General features: G+C 56.4%; 2 protein-coding genes and 1 long non-coding RNA gene across 11 annotated transcripts in view; 1 reads left to right on the plus strand and 2 right to left on the minus strand.

Moving 5' to 3' along the window:
• Nucleotides 1-1,664: 1,664 nt before the first annotated feature.
• On the minus strand, nt 1,665-13,169 carry TMEM51 (transmembrane protein 51). Of its 5 annotated transcripts, none has more exons than XM_042795028.1 (3): nt 12,931-13,169; nt 4,100-4,550; nt 1,665-2,842 (listed from the first exon to the last, which is right to left on the minus strand). In XM_042795028.1, the coding sequence occupies exons 2-3, from the start codon at nt 4,438-4,440 to the stop codon at nt 2,431-2,433; spliced, it is 753 nt and encodes a 250-aa protein (XP_042650962.1). In that variant the 5' UTR covers nt 4,441-4,550; nt 12,931-13,169; the 3' UTR covers nt 1,665-2,430. The 5 variants fall into 5 exon arrangements, with proteins under 5 accessions (XP_042650962.1, XP_032863704.1, XP_032863707.1 ...); XM_033007813.2 differs by lacking the exon at nt 12,931-13,169 and adding an exon at nt 11,267-11,973; XM_033007816.2 differs by lacking the exon at nt 12,931-13,169 and adding an exon at nt 10,437-10,963.
• Nucleotides 13,170-16,883: 3,714 nt separating this feature from the next.
• On the plus strand, nt 16,884-21,801 carry LOC122153651. Its single transcript, XR_006165498.1, has 2 exons — nt 16,884-17,046; nt 21,601-21,801. It is a non-coding gene; the product is annotated as an uncharacterized LOC122153651 (long non-coding RNA).
• KAZN (kazrin, periplakin interacting protein) overlaps nt 20,121-27,570 on the minus strand; it is a 227,674-nt gene continuing 220,224 nt past the window's right edge. For all 5 annotated transcript variants that reach the window (XM_042794597.1, XM_042794598.1, XM_042794601.1 and 2 more), the window contains 6 exons: nt 24,674-24,810; nt 24,073-24,243; nt 23,544-23,733; nt 23,184-23,314; nt 22,845-22,895; nt 20,121-22,228 (listed from right to left, as the gene is read on the minus strand). In XM_042794597.1, coding sequence (XP_042650531.1) covers nt 22,061-22,228; nt 22,845-22,895; nt 23,184-23,314; nt 23,544-23,733; nt 24,073-24,243; nt 24,674-24,810 — 848 coding nt within the window. In that variant the 3' untranslated portion in view covers nt 20,121-22,060. The remainder of the gene's footprint in view (nt 22,229-22,844; nt 22,896-23,183; nt 23,315-23,543; nt 23,734-24,072; nt 24,244-24,673; nt 24,811-27,570) is intronic.

Raw genomic sequence — 27,570 nt, forward strand, 5'->3', positions numbered from 1 at the left:
AACAGCTAGCAAGTCCTGCAAGATTTTATCGTGCTTCGTTTTGAGGCAGAAGCAAGGGATTTTGCGAAGGAGTGCTCTGCACACCAAAGAGTGGCACTTTGGCACGTGCCCCAGTGCCAGCCCCTGCTGCCAGCGTTTTTGTCCCATTCCTGTCCTTGCAAGGGCTTCGCACTGGAGCCCGGCGACCGAGGTTTTCCAGCCCCAACCCAGCACTGCAGCGACACTTTGGAAAACCAACAACCCCCGGGGCTCTCTCAGTCGCCATAATAAGAGGTTCAGGTTCTGCACATCTCGGGAGCTGCTGTTGGATGCAAGCGACCTTCCAGAGACGCCGAGACAGACGTGACACCTTAAACACTGCGTGGGGAAACGCATCCCGATTTCTCCCCTACCAGTGTGTCTTACCTGGCAACAACAGCCAGAGCTCGGGGTCGGGTGCCTCCGCCGCAGGACGTGCGTGGAGGAGGCGGCTGCACTCTCCCCCTTTCTTCTCCATCACGCTTCAGGAACAACGATTCCCTTACAAGAGATTACAGTGCCATCCTAGGACAGCGATGCTCACAATTTGGGGAGCACTCGTGCTTCTCAGCATCCCACACCTCCCTCTGCTTTCCAAATACTGTCAAAGGGACAGGTGTATGCAAGTAGCCAGAGATGCTCATTAGCCATTTGGGCATCTTTGGCATAATTACTACATGAGTCACAGCCCGTTTCGCTGCAGTCACTGCAGTTCACGTCATTTTTTTCAGCTCTTTTCCTACATGAGACATTGGGAAAGAGGCTGCTTTTGCCAGCCTATTTCATTTAACAGGACTTTCTGTCCTAGAAGCTCAACGGATCTTCAACTCCCAACTGCTCAGACAAGAAGTTTCACTTTATTAACCCAGATTTTCTAAGACAACTGTTAGGGTTGCGTTTCTTCACCAGGGAGAGAGGAATTCATGCCTTGCGTCTCGCTGCGGGCAGGCTCTTAGGGGCACACGTGCCTGGGAGGCAACTTTCAGGTTGCTGCACCCCCTTTCCAACCCCTCAACAAGAACCATGTGGGACCCACTGCCCCAAATCTCTCAACCTGGGGTATATTCTTCTCTTTTTTTTATTGTCCTTCTCTTCAATAAGTGAGTCCCTTATTTAATGATGTTGCTTGGCCTTTCTGAGATCGTGTCTTGGGGCACAGAACAGTGAAATTCCTGTGGTACAACAACAGAAACGAAGAGATGCAATATGAAATAATAAATAACATGAGAAACAGATGGGTTTGGGCCAGCATCTCTCCTTTGTCTTTGTTTTGGTCACTTGCACTCCTGTCATACCCTATATCAAGCAAGTCAACCTCTGCTGAACGACACGAGTGTCAGCGTTGTACCAATCAGGCCACATCCATCCCGGCAGCCCAGGGGCAGAGGGCAGACTGGCCACACTGACATCTGCTCCTAATTCATGAGAGGTTCTGCTCTCTACCCACACCATCAACATTCAGACCGTACGAGGGAGCCCGGGGCTGATGCTGCTGCCGATTCTGTCCTCGATGGCTTTGCTGGAAGCCGGGGTGCCCGTGGAGCAGCATCTGCCCTGAAACAGCCGACTGACCGCAGAGCGCTCGGGCTTGCAAACCTTGGGAAGGGCCAACCACGCGCGAGTGCACACACACACACGCGTGCAAACACAATGTACAAAACATTTATTTAGAACAGGTCTGCTCACACAGCAGTCGGTTCACCCTGCACGGCTCCTGCCAGCGGTGCATTCAGCTCCCAACCCCCTGGATTTTATCCATTTGCCTCAAACGGACCGTCCCTTCGCATCAGAGCACAAAACACGACAGAGAAAGCAACCAAGGCAAAAAACCCATCCTCTCCCCGAGGAGCACAGGGTCCATTTCAGCTCACCTCCCACCCACAAGCACAGACCTTGGCAGGAGTCGGGGCTGGCTCCGGGCCACCATCCTGGCAACGGGTGTGAGTGGGGGAAAGCCACAGCACTACTCTGGCAGTGCAGATTCCCTTACTCATAAAGAAAAGGCACAAAATAAAAAAAAGGAGTGTTGCCCTTTTCCACTTGGAAAACCCTTGTCCAATATCAGTTTGGTGGCTTGGAAAAGTCTTCCTTGCGCAAGGGGAAGGGGGTGAGAATTGGGTGGTCCTTATGTAAAATACCACAAATTACACTTTTGGTACCTCCAGCCCTCATTTACTGCAGAGCAGCAGACCTGTCAGCATTCGGGTCTCTTTCCCCATGGTCTTCTATAAAGCCCCATCCCGGCAAAAGCTTGTCCTGTCCCCGTGCCACAGTGCTACACACCCGTCGTGTCCTCCACATCACCGCTTAGGCTGAGTGTGGTTGTTTTAAAAAAAACAAAACGAAACCAAACCCCAACCCCCCCCCAAACCCCCAGCAGCATCACAGATTCCTCCTCCTTTTTTTTTTTTTTTAAGTAATTTGCTGCCTCTCTGGCGCTTTCTCCTGGATCTCCTCGTACTTGGGCGGAGGGGTCAGCGGCTCTATTGTGATAGGGGCGGTGCTGTTCCCCTCGGCGAGGTTTAGCCTGATGTCCTTCAGGTGCAGCTTCTCCGACTTGATCCTCCGGACCTTGAGTGGCTTCAGGCGCTTGCTGAGGCGCGAGCTGTGCCGGCCGGGCTGCCGCTCCGCGCCGGGCTCCGCGCCGGCAGCTCCCGCCGGCTGGGTGCCTTCGTCCAGCCCCGTCAGCGATTCGTAGGAGGGCAGGGAGACGCTGACCCTGTTGCTCCTGTCCGAGTCTCTGGGCTCGGAGTAGCCCGAGTTCATCACCTCCTCGTAGCTGGGGACGTAGTACTGGGAAGACACGTCTTCGTCCTCTTCTTGACTAGAGGGGAAAAAATTGAGGCTGTCAGTAGCACATTGTTTCAGCTTCACTGGGGGCAGAGGATGGAAAGAATAAACGCACCCTCCATCAAAACCTTAACAGATTATTTGCCCTTCTACATTATATACCAGTTCCTTTTTGTTTGACAGAACAGATCACAACCCCATCTATATTCAGACTTGTTTTTATTTCCTCGTGACATACATCCACCTTCGATCACCACTTCCGTGCCCACAACACCCCTTCTATTGCACAGCAGTGATTTCTTCCCCCAGCAGAACCCCTATTTCTCTCCTTTCCTCTAAGACAATCAGCCAAAATACATTTGAAAGGGACATCACCCCTTTGCCTTCGCCATCTGGATGTCTTTTGGGTTGGGCACCTACCTTGAGTTTTTCTGCCGAGATTCAGCTCTGCAGTTCATTACTATTTATGCCACAGATACCTGCACATGCGTATTTGGCGTTTCTTTTGCATTATGAAGTTAACCTTCCCGACCTAACAGGGAAAACTAGCTTTCTGGGTGGATCTGCAGACGGAGTAACTCTCCGCAGTCCCCGATGGCAGCTCTCCCTGGGCAGCAGCCGGCAGAGCCATCGCCTCCTCCTGCCACCTCACACCCCGCGTTGTCCCAACACCCCGCCGCCTCTCTCCACACCAGCACAGCCCACGCCGGGGACCGGGTCGATTCCCTGCACGACCAGGGACTTCTCCTGCACTTCTCCTGGCTTGTTCAGACGCCGTTGCATTTGCTCTGCTCCTTGGAACTCCCTGAGCAAGCGCAGGAGAGCCCTGCAGACTTGCAGCGGGTCTAAACTCCACTTCCAGCCGCTGCCCAGCACCTCCAGCTGCCGCCAGCGAGACAGCACGTCCCACACCCCCTCCTCCTCCTCCCCCTCCCCAGCCCCTCTCCCAGCTCGCAGCAGCCACCCCGCTCCTCTGCGCGAACCATTAACCACCGGCCCCCCGCGTGCCCCCTCAGCACGCTGCCCCTGTGCCCACGCAGCCGGGAGCGTCACGCCTCAATCTTACACACAAACAACGCTCCCTTTCACCTACAGCACCACAAATACAGCTGGAGGAGTCATTCCTGATCTCCACAACGTATCTGAACCCTAAACCCCGAGATGCGCTTGCCTTTATTTTAGCACGCTCCATCAGCCTCGCTCTCCTTGCTCCTAAGCCCTTTGAGGAAGGATGACAGCCCTTGGTTTCATTCCTTACACCCCGCTCCTTTTCTCCCCCCAAAAGGCTCACCTGTCCTCCTGGTGAGAGGGCTCTGCAGACACTTGGTGCTGCACGCGAACAATATCTTCGCTTTGCCTCTTCTTGTCCCGGATGCTCAAGCAGATGGAGAGCAGCAGCAGCAGCACGCCCGCCCCCACCAACACGTACGCCACCGAGAAGGTCTTGCTCTTCAAAATGCCCCCGGTGCCGCGGTCGGGCTTGCTGCTGTTCCCGCCGTGGGCGGTGGGTCTGTCGGCGGGGCCGAAGCCGGGGACGAGGTTCCAGACGGCCATGATGATGCCGAGGACGAGCATCCCCAGCCCTATCGCCGTCAGGGCGTAGTGCGAGCCGTTGGCCCGGGACTGGGCCATCGCCCCCGCTGCTGGCCGGCCGGCCGGGCTGCCCCCACCTCACAGCATGGCTCGGGGTGCGGGGGGTGCCGGCCCGCTAGCATGCGTGCGGCCCCCTCCCACGGCAGGCTCTGGGGAGAGATGGAAAGGGATGGTTAGCGCATGGAGGGATGCAAAAGCTACGAGGCTGCAGTTTCAGTGGCCAAAATAACATCACCTTATATCCACTAATGCTGGAAATCTAACTCCACCGTGCCTACGGGGAGTGCATGGCAGGCGGCAGCAGCAGGATTCTTGCTGGCCGCTCTCACCGTGACCTGGGCAGCAGCATCCATCCCAGGCTCCGTCTGGTCCCCTCCCTGCCGCTTTCAGGCAAGCAGTGCCACTGACTCTCTCCTTTCTTCTTCCCACCTTTGCAAGAAGCTTTCATCCAGCTACTGCACGACGGGACACGTTACACTGCACCTGGGTGCGATTCCCTCTCTGCCGAGCCGCTACACAAACCACGTGCCGCAGGGCAAGGGGAGGCTCCTCTCCAGCCCTTCCCAAAACTCCTGCGGCGCTGCAGAAACTACAGCAAAACGGTTGTGGCGATCCAAAATCTCCAACTTCCTGAGCATCGCAGGATCCCATCGAACTGAGACATCAAATCTGAATTTGACCCTTTACTGGTTTCTCGGCTGTAATATCCACAGACCTTAGGAAAGAACCAAATTACTAACATCTGCTAAGGATTTACATTGACCATCCTTAGAAGCGCGATCATGGACCTCTTCACAGCACCCAAAAAAGATGCCCCCAAAATAAATTTTGCTGCTTAGGGAAACACTCCACGCTTCATGGCGCTGCGCTGCCTTAGACAAACAGCTGTTGTCAATGCAAACTAACCAGAAACAGGTCAGAAACAAATCTCTAGCTGTACCACTTCTCTTTTCTTCCTGTTTGAGATGGAGCAGGGCTGCCTGCGGTGCTGGCTGCCTGCCCTGCAACGCCTCCCTGCCTGGAGAAAAGAAAGCAAAACTGCTGCTCTCCCAGCCAAAACAGCCCCGCGGCTTCCCCCCACCGCTGCCTGCAAGGGTTGCTCCAAAATCCAAGTCCTCGGCACAGCCCACGGCTTGTTTCTGGCCAGTGCTTGCCCACTCCAGACTAACACACGCTGGCGGTGAGTCCCCTGGCTGCAACCGCCCTGGGCTCGGAGCCACCCGAGGGCTGCTCTTCCCCACTGGCTGGGTCACGGGTGGGAACTCCTCCTCCACCTCCCTGACTGAATTATCTGCGTTCCGGGAGTCGCCAGGCCCAGACGTGCGCGCTTTCCAAAAATAAACACGTGGAACCGCATCTCCTGCCCGCTCGCCTCCCTGACCTCGGCTTGCAACCCCTTGCTGCAAACCACGGGCCAGTAGCTCGAGTCCCTGCAGCAAAGCTCCCCCGCCTCCACCCCAGCCAGCCTTGCAGCCGCCTCCCAGTTTTACGCATGGGCCAAAACCAGCATGCAGCCGCCCAAACGTGCCGGGCTTTCCTCCTTTCCTCCCCAGCCCTGGCTTCTCCAAGCTTGGATACGCCGCTGCTGCGTGCTGTCTCCGTATACACCCCTCACCCTCCAGCGTGGCCGTCGGGTTCAATGGTCCCAAGCTTCATGTTTGCTTGTTCAGCCTAGTTTGCAGGGTCAAGGGCCAGAATAAACTAGCATTCCCAGAAACCAGACCAGCTCCAGCCTCTCGCAGGAAAAGACACGCACGCCTGCCCCCCTAACCTGCCCCCGGTTTCAATTCGGTCCTAGCAAGGAGCTGCTGAGGATGCAGCAAATGCCACATCCGAAAGATCCTCACCGACATCCCGAGAGCCACCTTAACTGTCCAGGTGGCTGTTGGGTTTCTCCCTATTTATCCAAATGAGCTCCCCATCCCCATGCTATTTGGCAAGGCTTTTCACAAACGGACATCGGCCAGCCCACATTTCACTTGCAAACCGCTGTGATGGCTTTGGGGCAGAAAAAATTGCACTGCACACACGGTGGGCACAGAAAACACGCAGGGCTGGTAACCCTTACCTGTGGTGTTTAAACCTCCTTGCCTGTTCCTGATCTCTCCGGCTTCCCTTGGGCACCTCACCCCTGGAAGCGGGCAGGATTTAAGCTTCTACATCATCTCTGCTCCTGAAAGTTTTACGCAGATCCTTCGCTGTGCTACCCTGCAGCCCAGGAAATCAGATTAAAGCAGGAGACTTGACATACAAGTCTGTCTCTCCATTGAATTAGCTCTTCTTTCTGCTTTCCAGAGTGAGCTCTTATCGCTGCTTTTGCAATAACCCTGACGTCAGCGGCCAGAGATGAGAGCTGCTGCTACCTCTGCCTCGGGTTCAGCATCCTTGGTGCTGTCTGGGGCCGGCCCCGCCGAGATGGACACCAGTCAGCACGGTGAAAGGGTACTGCAACTTGAGGGTTCAGGAAAGCCCCAAACCAACCACCGACTCACCCCCAAAATCTCGCTGCGGCCGGTATCTCCAGGCTGGCATCTGCCGCGGCTGTCCCGAGCAGATGGGGTGGAGCACCACAGAAACCAGTGCCGTCCTCCCCGATTCAGCAGCGGAGGAATTCCCTGCTCTGTGGTTGCACCCATTTACTAATCCTCGAGGGATTTTTCCTCCACAATTTCCTGTTTTCCACAACTGCTCCACTGTGCTCTCCCCTACTGTGCAGAACCCCGAGCACCCAGCCCTGACTCACCATCCTCACCCCACATCAGGCGAGCCTGCTCTCTCCTTGCTCCCCGGTCACAGAACCACGGCTCCTGTTGGCAACCTCCCCCCTCTACCAGGTGGGCGAGTGGTGGCCAAACGCTCCAGCCCACGTCCCCTTCCCTCCACCCTGCAGCCAGACCCACCTTCACCCCGGCCCACGCCCGCCCGCGGCCCTGCGCTGCCCTGGCAATGATTTACACCAGGATCTCCGAATCATTAAACTCCACCGGCGCGGCTGGCAAAGCCGGGGGCACCTGCACCTCCTCCGCGCTCCACCGGGCTTCCCGCACCTCTCACCGGCTCCCCGTCGGCTGCCGGAGCCAAGGGACGCTTTGTGACTTCTCCTGGGACATTTCCAACTGTTAATTTGGCCCAGGAGGGCTCGGGATAAGCCCTTTCTCGAGCACCACACGCCAACACGCCCGGACGTACCCCGACGGCTTTTGACACGCGCACCCTGGCAGGGCAGCAGCAGATAGCATCTTCCCCTCCGCAACAAGGGTCCCACCGTGGGGGGTGCAGACCCCCCCCCCCCAAACCAAGTCAGCCCCGGCTCACGCTCCCGATGAAACGCCAACCCCGGCGGGGTGACTCACGAGGAAGCACGACACCCATCGCTGCCCACGGCAGCACCCACGCTCCTCTGCCCTCCGCAACCTTTGGATTTTTCCCCTCCCACGACGTCACCTCCCCGCTCATGCTCCAGCAGCAGCACCTGTGTCATGGGATCACGAGAGGTGAGTCTGCAAATTCGGGGAACAGGTCAAACCCCGACGCAGTCACAGGGCACGGGACGAGCTCGCTCAGACTGAGCTCCAGGGCTTCCTCGCTCCCGAGGAGTCGTCGGAGCACGACGCACGGCTCGCAGCTCACTGCCACGGCGAGACACGTCCCCTTGGACCCTGCCTCTAAAAACCAGTCTGCAACTCCAGCACCAGTCGTGCAACACGAGAACAAACTTTCTGGAAATATTTGGGGGAAAAGAAATCTATTTTATATATATATATATTTTTTTTTTTTTTAATACACGAGGGTTCAACCCACCAGCAACACAAAACTCCATGTGGAGTCAGAAAACCAGCAGGTCAGGATTCAGGCAATATTTTATGTTTTTTTTCGGCCCTTCTTGCTGCTCAAATGATACCTGCCCCAGCAGCAAGGATGTTTCTGGCCAGATGCAGCTCAGGGGATGCGGGGAATTCCCCTGCCCCAGCAGGGAGAGAAATACCCAGAGATATCCCGCCGAGCTCGGAAAAGCAGCGTTGCCGCCCATTTGGCCAATTCCCTCTTCCTTTGGACAAATACCCAGCCCATTTTAGAGCGTCTCACCAGGGAATACAGAAACCCGCAGGGACAGCCCCGTGCAGACTATCAGGGCTCCTCCACATTCTTTTTCCTTAAATTTTATTTTTAACGACTCCTCCTCGACTGCACTCTTGCAGACAGCACCAGGCGAGCAGCCGTGTTTTCTTAAAACTCCGCACAAGGCGCTCCCCCCCCACCCCGGAGGGGAGCCCAGGGCCCCCGGCTTCCTGCAAAACAAGGGTGTCACGGGAAAGCAAGGGCTGCCCGGCCCACTCCCGGGCTCAGGATGCTGCAATCCACCCGGCCGGCCGCCGCGGCCACGCCAAGGGCTGCCGAATAACCGCGGCGGGGCTCGCAAAACGCCCCGTTTGCACAACGCAGCGCCCGGCCCTGCTCCAGCTGAGGGCATCTGCCCCCGCCGCTGCCTCCTCTGCGACGCCGGACACAGGCGGGCAATCAAGGCGCCACCAGTTTAAGAACTGGCACAGATCACACAAGCCCCAGTAATCGTAAACCCCGAGCCTTAATCATCACTTAATCATCAAGCAGCCGGCCATTAGCCTGAACTTTGCCATCGATGTACGGGATACTGCCTTCCAGACTCTTACTCTCCCCGTAATTTCATTACGGTCACCAGAGCAGAGCTTGCTGCAAACCAGTAATGGACTTGGACAAAGAGTCCTTTTCAATTTAGATTTAAGGACATTGCCATTTATTCCTGGGGATAACGCTGCCGCAGTCACTGAGGCTGCACCGGAGGTCGGCGAGCCCTCGCCGTGTCCCAGCCCGCTGAGCTTTCCCCCAGCCTGGCTCACACATGCAGCTGAGGCCAACCTAACACCTCCAGGCCAGGCTCTACTAAGCCAGAGATGAGGGATTTTGGGGCATTTGCCTCTCTTTGGGCTAGAAAAGGGAGTTGAATTGCCAGCCTACCCTGTGCGCCCAGGCCTGGGAAAGCACACCAGCCTGGGAAAATCCCAGCACTTTGACTTTGTCTCCTTCCTCCTTTCCTTTTGACTCCGCTTTGCACCTTTGTGTTTGGTTGGGTTTTTGTTTTGTTTTGTTTTGTTTTTTAATTTTCCTAATCTGCTGTTTCCTGCCGAGATAAAGCCATTCCCCCCAGCAGCCTTCCCACGGTTTTTGGTCTGTGATCTCACCCCCTCTCCGTGCCGGATAACACACTCTCCTCCTCTGGAGCCTTTCAACACTTTTTGGACATCATCCATCTGCCCTTCTGATATCTTCCAAAGCCAAATCCGGCATTCCCGCTGCCTCAGAACACTTCCCAGCCCTCCTGGAGTGCTTTAAGCAGCTCCTGTCACACCACGGGAGGTATCTCCCCTCGCTGCAAGCTACTAACCCAAGATGCCACGCTGCCATCGGCCTCACCAGTGCCACCTTCCTCATCCTCAGCCTGGATTTTCAGCAACATCCTCCTCGCTGCATCCCGGCACAGCATCGCCTCTCCCCGCACTTTTCAAACAGCTTTCTCTGATGAGCAAGGCCCACAAACAAAACCCACTGCACGGAGAAGCCAACGGGGCAGAAAAGGAGAGCTGGGCGATGGAGGGGGGAGGAATGGGGCCGGCCGGGCAGCCAAGCGACGCGCGGTGGCCGGGCACAAAGCAGCAGTGTTCAGCGAGGCGAGCACAGGTATTTTAATAGGGATGGAGCTTTGCCAGGGGGATTCTGCCGCTGCACGCTACCTGCACAGCTCACGCAGGATATTCAGCTGCTTCGGCAGCGCCTCGACACCAGTTTCTGCCTAATACACACACTGGGAACAAGAAATGCATTGAGCAAGCGTTCGGGAGATGGACACGTACCTGGGCTGCTGGAGAAGCGTCCCCGACACTCAGCTGTCCTCAGGGCACCGACGGCCAAACATTCCTCTTTCCCCAGGCACCTCCCTCCCTGAGGATTTTGCCACCCGTGTAATTACCCACAAATAAAATGAAAGGCATCTTGCATACTTCCGAGTCGCTTCGGTTGAGGGCTGGGTTCACCAGCCCCACACCCACACGTTCCTCGTTGCCACCTGGGAGGTTTCCCTCTCCGGCTGTCACACCAAGATGTCCAGGGCTTTGGGTGGCTGCAGGATGCTCAGCTATGCTGTAGAGGGATGCGTGGCCACAGCGTCGCATCGAGGTCTGCACTGGAGGAGCTTTAAGGAGCCTGAAAGCCGGGGCCACACCTCCTGGTGCAGCTTCACCTCACCCAGGCTCCACCACGCAAAGCCGAGGGCAGCCCCGTCTCCCACGGGACGTGCCCGCAGGACGGCTGAGTTCTGCTCACAGGGCCTCCACCTCCCCACACGCACACCCCCACCGCGTCACGTCCAAAAAGCAAACACCAACCTCTTCGCAGACAACCGCTTCGGGGTGGCAGAGATGCTCCCCAAGACCTGGGGAGCTTCAGCAGGGCACGGGTGACCCCCAACATGGGGTCCCTTTGCATGTAACCTCTGCAACAGCAAGGCCCCCCAACCTACGTCTGTCACACCGGCCCTGGGTGTGCCGTGATGCCCGAGACAGCCCGTTTTTAAGCCATTATGGGGAAAACGCACACTGGGATTGCACCTGACACACAGAGCTGGCTTAGAGAGGAAAAAACCCACCCAGGCAAAGCTGTCAGCAATAATGGCAATAAAGCAGCAGTTAGGAGTCCCAGCACGGGGCTGACAGAGGCCACGCTTCGCACGGGTGGAGTGGGGCCGACAGTCTTCCTCCCCCTCCCAGCCCCCGGCACCGGGCTACCAAAACTCGCAGCCCCCAAGAAACACCCACCTGATGGGGCTTCCTACCTGACCTTGCCTCCCAAACCAAGGACACGGCAGTTCCTCCTTTGCCCCTCAAGACAACGTGGGAATTAATCATCGCAGCAAGCAGAGAGAGGAGCTTCCTAAATCGAATTGTGCCTGTCATGACCTGTATCCTGAAACACACCAAGGAGGGTGCGTGCCAACCCGGCGCACACCTCGGGTGACTAACCGCACACGCTGGGGGCCGTGGCTTCCCCAACTCCCCCCCCGCCCCTGCAGCTGGTGACTTGCTTTCACGGCGGGATTTCTTTCTAAACCAACACCCAGGAGACATTTGGAGGTTTGCCGGAGCCCTTCAAAGCTCCAGGCCGCTATTTCTTTTGCAGGAACGGCACGATAAGGAGAACTGAAACCCTGCTGATCAATGTTCAGCTCATAAACTGCCCAGCACGGACCTGCCCCGCACAGGTTTCCTTCTCTCTTTGCCTTTGTTTGCTTTCCAAACAGCCTCATGCACACGCCGTCCCTTGCACCCTTCTGGGGACTAACGTCTTCAGGCAACGGGCTCGTGATACGTCACTCCCCTGCCACGCTGCCAGCCGTGGGAACCGGCCACAAAGGCACCGGTGGGTCCAGCGTGGGGCTCATCCCACACCCTCCCCTCCTCCTGACACTGACGTTGCTGCAGCCGATCCTTCCCAAAAGGACTGCTGCTCTTTTCCCCGCTCTTACGAAGGCCCCCCCCATACCCGCAGGGGCTGATGGGGTGCCCCAAGCCCACAAACAGGTGACCCCCATGACTCCGCCGCTCCCCAAATCCTGACACCCCAACCCTCTAGCACCCACACCCTGGCTTGGGGGTGCTCCCCCACAGCCTCCCCCGGGGGGGTTTCACCTTGCTGAGCTCTGCCCAGCACCTGGGGGCTTCTTGCTCCCACGGGCCACACTTGGAGCCCCCCATGGCCCCCCACACCAGGCAGTCCCAATTCCAGCAAGCTGCCCCAGCACTGGGGTCCAGCCAGCTGCAAGCACCGCTGGACTAATCCTAACCAGGTCCTGACCCCCACTCTGGGGCTGAGTCCAGCGAGGTCTTGTCCCCCCATCCGGAGTCCTATCCCCCCCCACCTTGGGTTGAAAACAGCCAGGTCCTGTCCCCCCATCGTGGGTCCTGTCCCCCCATCCTGGGTCCTGTCTGAGTCCAGCCAGGTCCTGTCCCCCCATCCTGGGTCCTGTCCCCCCATCCAGGTCCTGTCCTCCCATCCAGGTCCTGTCCCCCCATCCTGGGTCCTGTCTGAGTCCAGCCAGGTCCTGTCCCCCCATCCTGGGTCCTGTCCCCCCATCCAGGTCCTGTCCTCCCATCCAGGTCCTGTCCTCCCATCCAGGTCCTGTCCCCCCATCCTGGGTCCTGTCCCCCCATCCTGGGTCCTGTCTGAGTCCAGCCAGGTCCTGTCCCCGCACCCTGGGTCCTGTCCCCCCCACCTTGGGTCGAATCCAGCCAGATTCCGTCCCCCCACCCTAGAGCCGAGTCCAGCCCGCTCCTGTCCCGGTCCTGAGCTTTGCCCAAGGTCTAATCCTGCCCCGGTCCCCGCCGGATCGAGCCCAGCCCGAGCCGGTCCCGGCTCCGACACCCTCCCGATCCCGGGCCCCGGTCCCACCCCTCGGCGGGGGCCGGGGGTCCCGCCGCCCCCGGCCCGGCCCCACGTTACCTCCCCCGGTAGCGGCGGCGGCGGCGGCAGCGGGGCCCTCCCGGGCCGGGCCCTCCCGGGCCGCCCTGCCCGGCCCTCCCGGGGCGGTGCTTGCAGGGCCCGGCCCCGGAGCCGGGAAGAAGGAGACACCCCGAAAAACAGCGGGGACCCCCCCGCTCCCCTCCCCTCCCCTTGCAGGCGTTCCCGGCTGCGGGCGGTTGCAGAGCCGGGAGGATGATTTGCTCTCCGGGAAGCCCGTTTTTAGCCGCCCCACCGGGCTGATCCTGAGCGACCCGCTCTCCTCCGTCCCCTCTCCGCGGCTCTGCTTTCTTTCGGGGTTTTCTAAAAGTTCTCAGGAAGCCAGGGGTGGGGGGGAGGAGGGAACTGCGAAGGCGGATTTTGCTTCCCCTTCTCTCCAGAAGGTCCGCGCTTCGCAGCAGCAGCGAGCTCAGTCAGGAAAGGGATGTGCTGCGGTGGCAAGCAAGCAAAATTTGTTCCTTTTCCCACGCTTCCCAGGTGTGCAGGGGACAGACTCCAGCCTGCCTCCTTCCCGGGGGTCCCTGCACCCCGGAGACTGCTCCTGCAGCACCTCCGTCCTGCAATTCCTACAATCCAGCATGCAATGTATAAAAACCGTATGTTTTCCCACACCTCGTCCCAGGTGCGGGTCGCAGCTCGGGCCGCAGGTTGTGTCACCCGCCCCGAGCAGGGTCCAAGCATCACAGTCCCCACTGCTGGTTCAAAAACCAGCTCACAGCATTATGAAACCGGCTCGCTCCGACGAGCAGAGCCCTTCCTCAAACGAGCAGCTCCGAGCACCAACTGCAGGAGCCCCGTGTTTGAGGGACCACAACCTCCCAGGGCTCATCACTCTGTTCAGCGGGGCAAAGCCAACATCCCCACAGAGCCCGGTCTGTGTTCAAAACGAGCCCGGAAAGCGCTTTTATCAGGCTGCTGCCCTCTATAAACTCTCCCAGTTAACCACCCGCTTACTGGGAAAAGCTGTTCCGGGTACGGCCCTCGCCCGGGCTGCTGGCCACGTGCCTTGGCCTCGTAGCCAGACAGTCTCGTGGTTTCCAGGCTGAACCTCAGAGACAGACCCGCAAGGCTCCTGCCCCCTCTGTGGTCGGACGTTACGAACAAACAATTAACAGCCGCAGTTACGGACGGGGTCAGGGGCTGCTCTGGCGTGTGGAGGCGGGGAACCTCTGCGTATCTGTGAGGCGACTAAGCAATCTTTCCATGCCATATACGTAGGATAATTCCAAAATTGGGAGCGTGTCCCTAAGCACTGGCACGGCAGGGGCATCGGCACAGGCTGCAGCTGGGTTTTGGCAAACCCCATCACAATTACTGTCCAGTGTCACCTCTCCCCGGCTGCCGACCCAGCAGCAGTTGAGATGTGTTTTTCCAGGCCGTAGTAATAAACACCACCAAGGACTCAAATTCTGTCGGAGACGACACTCAAGGTGGGTTTTTCCCAACCACGAGTGAAAAAGCAGCATTACTATACTTGCTGGACCAGCCACTGCAGTTTTTCCTGTCCCTTAAGCCCTGCAAGTCCTTGCGAAGGCAAAAGCCATCACGAACCCAACACAAGTTGTCACATCCCCTTGTGTGAATCAGCACGCCGCAGCCCTGCCTTGGGGTCACCAGTGCTTGGGATGTGGGGTGGAAACCCCGACATTTCCCTGCATCTCTCCCTAGCAGCACAATCCTGCACGGAGCCGATGGTATTTTCCACTGACTCACCTGCCCCCGGCTCCTCCTCCCGGTGCATAGCAGCGCTAACCTTCCCCGCTCACCATACCTTCCTTCTCTAATCAAAGGCCAATCTTGAGAACCATGCAATTACAAAAAAAAAAAAAAAAAAAAAAAAAATACATCTGCATATGTTTTTTTGTTTGTTTGTTTTGTTTTTTTTTTTTCTTTTTTTTTTTTATCTTGTACAGATTGTTTTGCATTTTCAGGCTTGGCCACCTACTCAAATTCTCCCCACTCCTTCCCCTCTCCACAGTACCTTTCTGTATCAAAGACAAACCTGTTGTCTCCAGCTGCTCTGGCAGTTGGTAGCTATAGCAGGGAATTGTTCTCTCTGCAGGTTAGCTGTGAGAAAGTGGGGGGAAAATGCACTTTACACAGTGACTATTACCAATCCTGTGTGTGGGGAGAGCCCAGCCTGAGCCAGAGCAAGGTCAACCACCCTGCAAAGGGACCCTGGAGACCGTGAACACAGAGGGGACATTCATAAAGCAGCTCCTCGTGTTCCCGCTCTCCCACACTGCAAAGCTGAATATTGGCCAGAAATGGCCTTTTCTGGGGCCACCGGGCTGGGCGAGCCAGCTGCACGTTTCAGCATCGGTACGCTCAAGCCATTTCAGCTCCCCCTTGGCTCAGTCATTCCCTTTGGAGCATACTTCTTTCTCCTCACCCCTCATGATGCTGACTCAGACTGGTTTGCTCATCCTTAAATTAAGGGGGGGCTCGCTTACATCCCTCGAAGGGCAGAGCCCGGATGGCTGCTAATACACCTGCCTTCCCTGCCATGCACTTCGCTGGGGGCTAATGCATTTACATGCGTTTGTTAGGCTCATTTGCCTTTCTAGCTATAGCAGCCAGCTTGGCGTGGGTATTTATCTACAAACAGCTCAAATACTCCCCTTGCAAACACTCACCGCCCAGTCTGGGGCAGGCTGGTACCTCTCCAGGGTGTTTATCCAGCCAAATATGTGGGATAAAGGCTTTGCTTGGACGGGAACACCAAGGAGGAAACAGGAGCCCCACCGGAGCCATCAGCAGGCAACAAAAGGGCCTTTCAGAGGGGCATTTGATGCTCTGGTACTTGCAGAGATGCCAGGGACTCATGTTACCCGGTGTTAGCGGCAGAAATTGCTCGCCGGCAGTTTTCCCCTGCTTTTTTCTGCTCAAAGGAAGGTGCTCAGCACATACGCTAAAAACCACCACTGCAAAGCCCAGCCCAGAGCGAATCACCTCCCGGGATTCCTCCAAACCTTTCCAACAGCAAGCCAAAACCGCTGCTCCGGGTGACACGCCACTCCTGCATACCTGCAGCCAGACAGGTTGTCCTGGAAGAAGAAAAGCCCATTCATTTGAGTCAAATCAGCTGAGCCACCAGATTGCATATCTATTAATACAGAGAGTTATTTTTTACAGTTAATTAGCACCAGAACTTTAACACATCTGGGGCTGGGGAGGATGCCCAGGTTTCTACTCCCTCCATCTCCCCAGACCTACAGCCCCTGAGCTGCCCTTTCCCTTGACAGTGCAGCCTTTCAGCAGGGGGGAGGTTTGATTTTCCACCCCCCCCAGGCTGGGGGACAGTGTTGTCCCAGGCGCTTGCACCTGAGAAGCAGGTCGCCAGCACTTGGCAGCAGGGAAGGTGAATTTCTGCACGTGGGCTGCAAAGCTGCACCAGCAACCAGCCCCTGAGAACAAAATAGGGGATCCTGGGACAGCCCGAGTACCGATTAAACCATCTTTCCCTGGCTGTGCTCATTAATTGCTGCCCCATTGCCCAGCCCAGCAGCAAAAGCCGCTGTGGTGGCTGCACCCATAAGCCGGAGCCTGGCCCCAAATTCCCAGCCCCAGTTAGTTTTCCTGATGTTTTCCATGGGGACATGGAGCATGGCAGGGCCCTGGCTTTGCCCCCGGGATGAAAGTCCATCCCAGCCTGCTCCGTGATGGGCTCCCTCGCATCCCAGTCTGCACACACTGGTCTATACTGGTGCCTCTTTTCCCCGTGCATCGGTTTCTATACCCCGATTTAGAGAGCGCTTGCCAGGCCTGCAGACTGGGAACCTGCCATGCAACTGGGGGGGGGGGAAAAAAAAAAAAAAAAAAAAAAAAGGGGGAGGAAAAGTATCTGCCTGGAAGGCATTTACACACGCTCCTGCTTGGCACAACCCTGCGCTCGCCCGGTGGGAGGATGCGACCTGCCGGCATCTCCCCGGCGAGGCGAGGAGCCGGTTTCAGAGGGTGCGGGGAGCGGGGGGGGCCGGGGGGGGCCGGGGGGCCGGGGCGCGGAGGACAGCGGGTCCAGTACAACCAGTCCGACCGCCGCGCCAGGTCGCCGTCTGCCATTTCAAGCACACGCACGTCCGCAACCGGGAAAAGAGCGTAAGTAAAGCTGCCGTGTTAATAATATTAAATAACCCACAGCTCCCTCCGGGGCTGCGGCGTCTCAGCTGTGGCGGTCTGGCTTGGCCCTGCCTTGCCAAAGCGCGGCTTGGCTGGGCAGGGACCCCCCTCGCTGCCGGAGCAAGGCGTGAGAGGGGGTTGAGGAGCTGCTTCGTTTTCCTCGGAAAATTGGGAAGCGAGTGGCTTGATCAGCGCAAGAGAAGGCTTGGGAATACGAGATCCAGGAATTGAGGATAACGGGGCGGGAAGAGAAGAGCTATGGTGGTGTCTTGTGGCTGAGTATTTAAAAGAGCTGAGCAGAGGTTTAACGTAGCTTTGCAGAATTAGGAGCAGATGATCAGTGATGCTTTGTGCCCAGGATTGGGAAAATGCTGGGCAATCACTCGCTAGTGATGATAAAACTCCAAGGAAAACTTCTTACCTGGACACAGGGCCTGATCGCAGCTCGTGCCCCGGTTGGATGGAGCGGAGCAGCTCGGTCTGTGCCCCTGCATCAGGTCGGGGCAGCGGGAAGCCAAGGACTGAAACGGGGCACGGCTGCAGGGACACTCGGCAGAGCAGGGTGCCCCAAAGGCCACGCGGGATGGTAGTGGCGAGGGATGGGATGCTGTCAGGCACTGCTGCATCCCCCGGGCTGCGCAGGAGAGGACTCAAAGGTGTTCTCAACCTTGGCTTCGTACAGAGAAAGCAGCAAGAGTAGAAGGCGCCTTCAAGGGAAACTGAAAACGGGTGAATAAACAACAGGGACGCTCCCAAATTTTCAGCGATCCCGAGCAATAAACCAGCAGCCTCAGCAGTGGCCCTTGACACCAGCGTTTGGGGAGATGCCACCGTTCGTGTCCCCCGTCACCCACAGTCTGTGAGTGGCCACGTCTCCAAACCCACCAGCCATCCTGATGATTTATTCAGCTGTTTAGTGTACACAGCTTTAGGTCTTTAATGCAAAAAATACAGCCCAGGGAGGTGAGCTCACCTGCCCAACGCGATGGGGTGAGCCTGTGCCAAGGCAGGAAACCTCCTCAGGCCTCACCCCTGCAACCTCTCAAACCCGCTCCTGCTCTACAGGTTATTAGTGCACGGCCGTGGCGTGACGGGTAAGCACAGTTTCAGTTGTCACGTCACCCAAAGACGACGCCAGGACCAGCACGGCTTGTTTACACACCAGTGAAGGAGCACAGCAGTCTCCCAGTGCCCCCCGGCCGTCCTGGCATACCACCTCATGCCCCGGCACGGAGCTGCAATATTTTCCTTTCTCGGTCTAAAGTCCTCAGCGGGGAAACGCGCTTGTGACTCCGTCTGCACAACAACGTTATCGGTGCAAAGTGCACAAACACCGCCAGTCAGACCTAAAACAAACACACCCCGAGCTGGGCCTAAAATCTTGCCTCGCGTTGCATTTGTTGGGCTGCTTCCTGCACCTCTAAGGCACGGAGGAGTCTTATTTTCAGCCCGGAGTGCTGTGTAGGGAGGGGTGTGTGTTTCGTTGACTTTGGGCATCAACTGGCCACACGAGCCCTTGGCTAACGGGGCAGTGGGGAGGCAGCGTGGGCACAAGGGTCACGGAGGTGGCCGCGGTGTCCCCTGCGCTCCCGGCTGTGGCTCGGGGACTGCTCACACGATGGCAGCATCGCAGCACGCTGCAGCGGGGATGCAGCAGCCGTGCAGCAGGGACAGGCTCCTGCAGCCCTGGCTTGCCTTGCCCCTCCGCTGCCAGGGAAATGCAGGGTGGGGAGGTGGGGTTGAAGCCACCAAAGTCACCCCTCAGCCCGGGACATCACCCACGGGCCGCAGGGAACAAGCCCCCTCTGCTCATCCCGGCTGCAACCAGCTCTGGCGCCGAAGATGACACCCAGTGCAGTCCCCACGGCACCCACAGGTGCCGAAGGGCACCCAGAGCTTTTAAAACCACGGGTGGGGTGGGCGAGCACCCACAGCCCCTCCCTCGCACGCTGCAAGTAAAGGGCAAAACCAAATATTTGCAGTGAACCGCTCTGAGTGCGGCAACCCTCCCCCCACCCCCGCCATGGTCTGTGCCTGGATCACCTCTTCGCTCTCAATAGTTACACTTTAATGCGATGTTTGATTCCCATTTCAGCTTCAGGTGACAGAGCTGGATAGCCAGCTGGCTACTAACCATTTTCGTGTCTATTTTTTTTTGCTCAAAATCCCCGTTTCAGACTGTGGTGGCTCTTACCTGCTCTGCAGCTGCTCACAAACTCAGAAGGACGTTTCTGTTAAAAAAAAAAAAAAAAAAAAAAAAAGGTCTATCTCTTCATCTATGCCCTCATTATGGTTTTGAAAAACAGAAAATCATTGCAGGTCTTGTCTGAAATGTTGCTTTGTTTTTTCCCCCCCCGGTTGACTGTAGCTTGAGCATCCCCAGCTGCAGAGAGGAGGTCTGGGGGAGCTTTCCCTGCAGGACGCCCCATATTCCCCCCAGGCACACCACCACCACCACCACCACCACCACCACCACCACCACCACACCACGGCACCGGCCGCCCGGTTCCGCCGCACCCGCGGGCTCCGACCCGGCCGCCCTCCGCTTCGCTGCCGCCTGCGAGCGTGGCCGTCAGCCCCGCCGCCGCGTCAGGCCCCGCTGGAAGCGCTGGCACGACCCTACAAGTGACCAAACACCGCCTGCAAATTAATAATCACTTATCCCCCTGTAAATTAGTAACAATAATTTAGCCACTGACAAGCATTACAGCACAAACACTCGTTTCTCCGTCCCACCTGCTTTTCCTGGTCCTTGGCATTACACCTTCCATACCTGAGGGCTGCTCCCCCACATTCCCAGATCTTTCCTTACCTTAAATCCCCATTTTACACGGATGCAGGGATGGCCCCAGCCTCCCGCCAGCATCGCCGTGTCCGGGCGCGAGCGCTCACTCAGCAGCTGGTCCAGGGACGCAGCCTCCTCCTGCATCCCACCCGCATCCCCCCATTCACACAGCAGCTCGTGCCCGGTGCCACGAGGGAGATGCCCACGTGCCACCGCTGATGCCAGGATCTCCATCTGACAAGCAATTAAATCACGTGGAGCTCATCCGTACTTTAAAATAAGCTTTATTTAGATCTTTTATAATTTTATATTTGCATCCATGCCTTCAAGGATTCTCCCCCACCCACGTGGGGAAAAGTTAAATCTAATGTTACCCATAATTCATATGCTATTTATCGAAGTTCTCTTTTAAATAAATCATCCTCTTAGTAATTTTTAGAATTATTTCCTAATTTACAAAAAAGCTGAAATGCAAAGGAAACTACTCGGTAACAAGGAGATTGCTCATCTGTTCTGGTGGTTTATAGTTTAAATTATAAAAACGCAACAACAACAACAAAAAAACCCCCAAAACAACGGAACGTATAAAAATGCTTCTCTGCAGAGAAAGATGCCATGGGGCAAACCCTGCCCCTGCCACCCCAGGCCCTCCCCTCGGCAGAGCCCGGGGGGGCTGGTCCCTCCGCTCGCCCCCCCCCCACGGCCTCTCTGCATCATCCCAGTAGCAGGAATACACAGCGCGAGGGCATCGGCGGTTTAGTTCCAGGATTTAAGACAAAATACCCCTTTTTTTCAACCAGGGCGCGCGTATCAGATTTAAGAAAAATAATACACTATTATAGCATCATTAAATAAACCTTAATACATTTTTTTTTTTAAGAGCTTAAAATTATATTGTAAGCATTAAAGCATAAGGTACTTATCTTGGCATAAGCAGAGCGCGGTGCGTGTTAGTGGAGAGGGGAAGCGGCCGCCGCGCCGGGGGGTGGTTTTGGGGCATTTCCAGGGGATTTGGAAGCACAAGCTCCGCCTGCGCTTAAAAATCACCCCGGTGCCAGAAAAACCTCCCCGGCGGGGACTCGTACCGATTTCCCCGGCCTCCCCGCCGGTGGTAACACCCCAAAAGGGAGCGGGGTGGCCAGCCCTGGCCGGGCGACATCTCGGGACACAGGGATATCTCGGGACATCGCCTTTCCCCTCCTCCCAGCTCATGCCTGATCCCCCAATTTTCACTCGAAGCAAAGGGCGAGCCCCCCAAATGTGGGCAAAAACGGGGGGGGCGAAGCTCCCAGCAGCTCCCCCCGGCCCCCCTCTGATTTCCCGGCATGTGTTTAGGTTTTTTTCCAAGGCGTTAAGTGCTCCTGGGGCATCTGCAGCCGCGGGGCCGAGGGAGCCCGGGGTGGGGGGGGGGTCCACGGCTCCATCCCCCCCCGACCCCCCCAGCAGCAGCTTCCCAGGACAGTACAGTACAAACACACCCTTCCTCCTCCCTGCCCCATCCCAACCGACGTGGAAAAATATAAAAATCCCAAAACTTCTGCAATAATTTAGTTAGAATAGCTCCTCTGGGTTTGTGCAAATAAATTAAAACAACTAAAAAGGAACGTTAAAACACTTATTTCCAGACCGGCAGGCGTTACAACCAGCCCGTGTCACCTCCGCGGGGTTCGGCCAGGAAGACATCACAGCGAATGAGATTTATTTTTTGTTTTTCTTGTATGTGTGTGTGTGTGTGTTTTCTCTCTAAGGTCCCTCAGCTGGGCAGGTCCTTCGTCCCCGAGCGAGGACATCCCGCGGGCTGGCCTCCGGAAAACAGCGGGTTTCGGACAAGAGACGTCACAAGCACAAAGTGCACAATATTTCTGGTATTTACAGAGACACAGCAGTCCTTCAAGTTTCAAGTTTCGTCAAAAAGAAGGAGGAAATAAAACAACAACAACAAAAAAAAACAGCCAACAAAAATAATAAAAAAAAAAACAAACCAGCCCAAACTGACAAACTGAAGCGACAACAAAGGAGTTACTGGTATGGAAAAAAAAAAAAAAAAAACCAACACAAAAAGAAGGTGGGGGGGAAAAAAAAAAAATGAAGTTACGACACAGCTGCATCGCTCCCAAGACAACAGGTAACACGTCCACAGGCGGGGTGGGGGTGGGAGTATGTACACGGCGACGGCGAGGCCGGGGAGAGGCTCCCGGCACGGGGGGGTCACCAGTCCGCGTCCTCCTCGATGTAGTAGTCGGGGGCCGTACCGTCGAAGAGGCCGGGGTCGAGGGATTTGCGCTGCTTCCCCCGGGCGAACACCCTGGAGATGGAGCCGAAGCCCATCTTCTCTTTCTTCTTTTTCCGTTTTTGGTCCTCCAGGTCCTCTAGAGACTGCAGGGTGGGGGGTGCGGGGGGAGAGGACACGGGTTTGGTTTGGCCACTGAGCTTTTCATTCGCCTCCCCCCCCCACCCCACCCCTGCCCAAATCGCATCAGGGATGATGGACCACAGGGTCCACATGCCCAAAACTATTTGGGGCCAAGTCCAATGCAATATTAAGGTCCTGGGCCACAAAACCCCCCATTCCTGAAATCTGTGTGGCGGAATTTACAGTGAAATTGAGCCCCCTCCCCACATTTCTGGGATTTTGGCTTCTTAATTCAACTGGTTCAGGAATTCAGCTCCAAGATCAGAGCAAGGGTCTGTCCGCGGCTTGCAAAAATATCCCAATGTTTCAGCGTCAACTGCAGAATAACCTGATCTAGGCTGTGCCTTACAAAAATCAAGACCACGATGGGCCCCGAGCACAGCAACTGCCTGTGGTGTTACCCGGATCTGGGGGCAAATCACAGAAATCTGAGGCATCCCAGACTTACAACTCCGGATGGCTTCTGTTCCTTTGCTTTAAAAGCCCAAATCGGAGCCCCTGATCCCGCCCCAGAGCACTTGCTAGCACAGGACCGGGTGGGTCTCACGAGCAGGATTTAAACAGGGCTTTGTGTCCTACCTGTACGATGGGGTTGTGCAAGTTCTTCTGTACCGGGCCAGGACTATCCCCCTGCGGCAGAAGGAGACGGATCCAACTGAATCAGCCCCAACACAGCCCGGCACCCCCGGCCTCCGCAGCAAAAAAATGGCTTGTTCTGGCAGCCGAGCTGCTGGGGGGCTGAGCTAAACCCCCCAGGAAAGCAGCTCTGCGGGTCAGCAAACCTCCGACCCGTACCCCAGCCCCAAACCAACACTGTTTTGGGAAGTGGAGGACCTGCAGCACCCCCTCAGCGCGACCCACGCAGCGGAGAAGGCAGCCCCCCCCCCCCCCCCCCCCCCCCCCCCCGTCGTGCCTTACGTTGCAGAGCGAGTGCGTTCGATGCCGGGGCGAGTTGATGTCGCTCGGCGTGGACGACCGGTCGCCCTCGGCCGCGGAGGCGTCGGAGATGATGGACGGCTGCCGGGAATGGCAGGGACTCACTCTGACCGCTGGAAGGCAAGGGGGGGGGCACATTGGGGGGGAGTTAACATCACGCCAGCAAACCTGGCCCCACGCAAAGCCTCTGATGCACGTCCCAAAAAGAAAAAAAAAAAAATTTCCTATTTCAGGGGTGTTTTGCCCATGTTTTTTTTTGCTCTGCGGAGGAATAAGGCAGCTCCTCAAAGCGGGTTTGGCCCCGCAGCCCGATCTGGAGTGGGGTGGGGTGGGGGGGCTCACCTTGCCGGTCTGCTGAGTGCTGGGGGTGCGAGTGGTAGAGGGTCTGCTGGCTCTGCCGGATGGCGGCCGTCAGCGGGAGGTCGGCCTGCATCACCCACTCCTGGTTGCCGTTCAGCACCGTCTCGCCCGGCATGGCCAAGGAATGGCGCTTGGGGACATCCTTGGTCAGCGTGGCGAGGGACTGCTTGGCCTGGAGGAGGACACCGAGGTGGCGGTGAGGAGGGGGGGGGGGGGTGGAAACCGTATGAACATCTCCTGGAGCGGCAGAACCAGCAGCAACACGCTGAGCCAAACCCACCCTCCCCTTTGCAAGTAAACACCCAAATTGCGTCGCTCCCTGCGTCAAGGATATCCAGCAGTGGCGTTTCTTTTTTTTTCTGCCAGTATTGCAATAATGCAACCGCTGCGGTAAACACTTCCCTGCAATAAATATTTAACTTTGGCAAAACTCGCCGGGGCGTTTCGAGGAGCCCAGTGCCCGCAGCAGGGCTGACCCCTCGCCCCGTGCCTGCTGCGTTTCCGAGCTCACCATGGCCAGCTCGGCCTCCAGCTCCTTCATGCGGTTGTCTTTCAGGTCGAGCTGGGAGCGGAGGGCGCTGGCGTGGTCCGTCGCTTCCTTGGCTTGCCGCCGCAGCTCCCACTTCTCCCGCTCCAGCAGGTCCTTCTCCTTCGCCAGGGCTTTCACCGCGTCCTCGCTCTCCTGCCGGGACGCGGGGTGGCCATCAGGAAGGGGAAACCCACTCGCTCCCACAAACCCCTCTGCCACAACCCCCCCGGGGACCCCCCGGCTGCTGCGGTGCCAAAGGACAAGTGGTACCTTTGGGTGTCACCAGAGCCCTGTGCCGGCCAGGACAGCAGCGGGGAGCTGTGGGATACAGCCAGTCCCCTGAAAAGGGATGCCCGCCATGCACCTGGTTAAAATTACACCGAACTTCCCCGCTCTGGCTCGCTGGCCCGATTTCCTCCGCTATTTATTTATCATTAAACCTGCTGTGGGTCCAGCTCTTGCCACAAGGCAGCGTCTGCCCCGTTGCGAGAGGCCGGCTGGGGCTTTGGTGGGTTTTTGCCTGCTGGCAAACTGGGTTTCATGCTCGTGCCACGAGACCACGGTGCTGGGCTCCTGCACTCACTTTCCTGTGCTGCTCGTAGTTCCTGATGAAGTCGCGGAGCTGCTCCTCGCGGCTCTCCAGCGTGGCGTACAGCTGCTGCATCTGGCTCACCAGGTCCGTCTTCTCCACCTTCAAGCGCTTGCGGTCGGCTTTCATGGCTGGGGGAAAGATGACGGCTCGAGCACGGGGCGCACGGCAGCCCCCTCGCCTCCGTCTCTTTTATTTTTCGAGGAAAAAGTACCTAAATGCCAACCCCAGGGGCTGGGCTAGGAGCAGACACCCAATTCATCCCCATTGCTGCACCCCCCCCCCCCCCCCCCCAAAACGCCCATCACCTCTGCCACGGCTCCTCACCACCGCCCACCCTCCACGGAGCAGCTCAGCCCCTGGAAAAGGAGATTTGGAAGCAAAACCGACGCTGCAGCCTCAGGGCCCGGCGCAGGAAAACCTGCTGCTCCCTTTCCAGGATAAATAAACCACAACCCGTTTATTTTTAGCAGCGAGGCGGATTCTTGCTGCGCTCCCACGAACCCGGGGCACAGCTCCCAGGGCGTCCCCTTCCAGCCCAAGGATGCTGCGAGGGGACAAGGGGACAGAGCGGGGAGCTGGGGGGAGCGGAGGCACCACGGGATACGATGGGGGTGTTTTGCCAGCCCCGAGATGAAACCAAAACCTTCATGTTTTCCCTCTCCCACGCACCACCAAGGGATGCTCGCTGACCACCAACACAGGGACAGCTTGCTGGCAGCCTGGTAAAACCAGGGAGAATTACAGAAACACCACGTGGGACAAGGGGCTCTGGTAATTTCTGCACACTGAATGCTTTGCCCAGCCTTGAACCTGGTGCTTGGCAGCGCTGCAGAAATGCCCTGCGGCTCCCTGCTCCAGATACACCCCACCAAAATAATACCCGATTTAGGAATCAGAATACAAATACTGCTTTTCATTATAGGAAAGACTTTGCATGCTTTTCCACACCGAGGAAGTGCTGCTCTTGAGGGAGTGGGATGGTATGAAAGGAACACTCTCTGCTCCTCCAACACTCCCTGCACTCACTGCGCTGCGAGCAGCTGAGCTTTGCAAAGTCATCCCACTATATTAAAAGAAAAAATCCTAAACCCCCCAAAATCCACCAGAAAAACCAACCCCAAAGCCACCAAGAGCTGTATTACAAAAGCTGCTAGAAGATGACACCACCATCACGAGTGGGACCGGTCTCCACAGACACGCGTGTGTCCAACCTGTTTCTATGAGATTAAAAGAAATCCACAATGAGTGTTTCAGCCCACTCTGCGTTTTCTACCCCCCTGTAACGAGCCATTTAATCTTGGTGCTTAAACCGCACCATAACGTGCCTCTGAGCTCCTCCGGATGAGACGCGTGTGAGAAAGACTGGACTGAGGAATAAAAGGAAACCATTACTGTGGCACGCTTAAAATGAAATTAATTTCCTTAGTGCAATTAGCACCTTCAGTACCTTTGGCTTCATGCCTCTGCCTTTTCCCAGCACAGGAAAGCTCGTGCTGGGGAGCTCCGCTCCCCTCCTCCTATGGCTGGGGAACCGCGTCCCCCCAGTTGTTTTCTGTTAAATATTCAATAAAAGCATTTCCACCTGCGTGTAAGCAGGGACAACATTACTATTAGATGTGCACTGCAGCCCCCAAGGTGTCCTCAGGCAGAATAACCTAATAATGGGGGATCACCCAGCACTGTATACAGCGTACCATCCCATAATGTGCTGCAACAGCCCCCTAAAGAGCAGCACCCCTGCTCAGCCAGCTCTGTATAACTCATTTCAACTGCTTCCCACATCCCAACCGAGCTCATCACAACCGCTGGCTCGAGGAGAGATTTACTCGGGTAAGAACTTATTTCTCTGCACAGGTATTACTGTATGTGCTGGGAAGACACATAATGAAACAAGTGCTTGGGATGGAGCCAGTGAGGAAGGGAGAGGGCTTGCAGGTTAGCGGAGAAAGATGTGGGGGAAAAAAAATCAGAACAAATAGTGGAAGAAGAAGGAGATGTTTGGCACAACAGAGGTTTTTATCTGTTAAAAACCATGAGATGAAGCTCTTCAGAACAACTATTCTGCCATTAAGCATCGGAGGTAAAGCAAAGCCCAGAAAACCAGCACACCAGCTAAGAAATGCCACAATGATTCATGTTGTCCCGTGACAGGGAGTGCTTTTGCTTTTTCCATGCCCACTTCAATAAACATGGCTCCTCCCGGGACAACTCAGCCCCTTCCAACACCAGGACCTTTCTTATCTTTTTTTCCAGCTTGGGAAATTACTAGAGAGACCCTCTAAACACATTTGTGACCAGACCACATCCAGATTTTTCACACTTTCTCATCACCTGCATATATTTAAAAACAACCTTCCCTCCGACCCAGCTATTTCCCATAAACTAAGTAACTTGTTGAAACAGAAAAATTAAGTCGACCAAACCATACTGGGGTGAGAGCCAGACCCCACAGAAGCAGGTACCCAGAGTTACCGACCACACTGGCTGGGACTCAAGGACACATTAAGCACAGTCATCACTGATCTGGGCTTTAGAGGGGGAATTTTTGGCCCCCCCAGCCCTTCCTGGGCAGAGACAGTCCCATCCCCGTAGAATAACACACTGCTGAAAAACCCCCTATTTTCAAGCTCTTGAACAATTTGTGACACACTCACATATATATATATATATATATATATATACACACACACACTTATATTTAATTTCCTCGAGGATACTGAGAGGTTCTTATAAAAGTTTAAGTCACATTTGCACTCTCTGATGCTGGAGGTGACAAAAGGCTCCTACTGAATATAATTAAATAGGGGGTTCCCTATAGCATACACCCTGCTTTACTCAGTGGGAGCGTTCAGGGTTCCTAAAGATTTATGGAAAACCATCGTTTGCCA

Source organism: Tyto alba, unplaced genomic scaffold (genome assembly GCF_018691265.1).
Source record: "Tyto alba isolate M040663 unplaced genomic scaffold, T.alba_DEE_v4.0 Super-Scaffold_20000042, whole genome shotgun sequence".
NCBI lineage: Eukaryota > Metazoa > Chordata > Aves > Strigiformes > Tytonidae > Tyto > Tyto alba.

What these genes read in the sequence shown, in the direction of transcription:
- TMEM51 (XM_042795028.1), bottom strand. Translation starts at nt 4,440, where the DNA reads ATGGCCCAGTCCCGGGCCAACGGCTCGCACTACGCCCTGACGGCGATA. An exon ending in CCCTCTCACCAGGAGGACAG is followed by an intron (nt 2,843 to 4,099) that starts GTGAGCCTTTTG and finishes TTTCCCCTCTAG; the next exon opens with TCAAGAAGAGGACGAAGACG.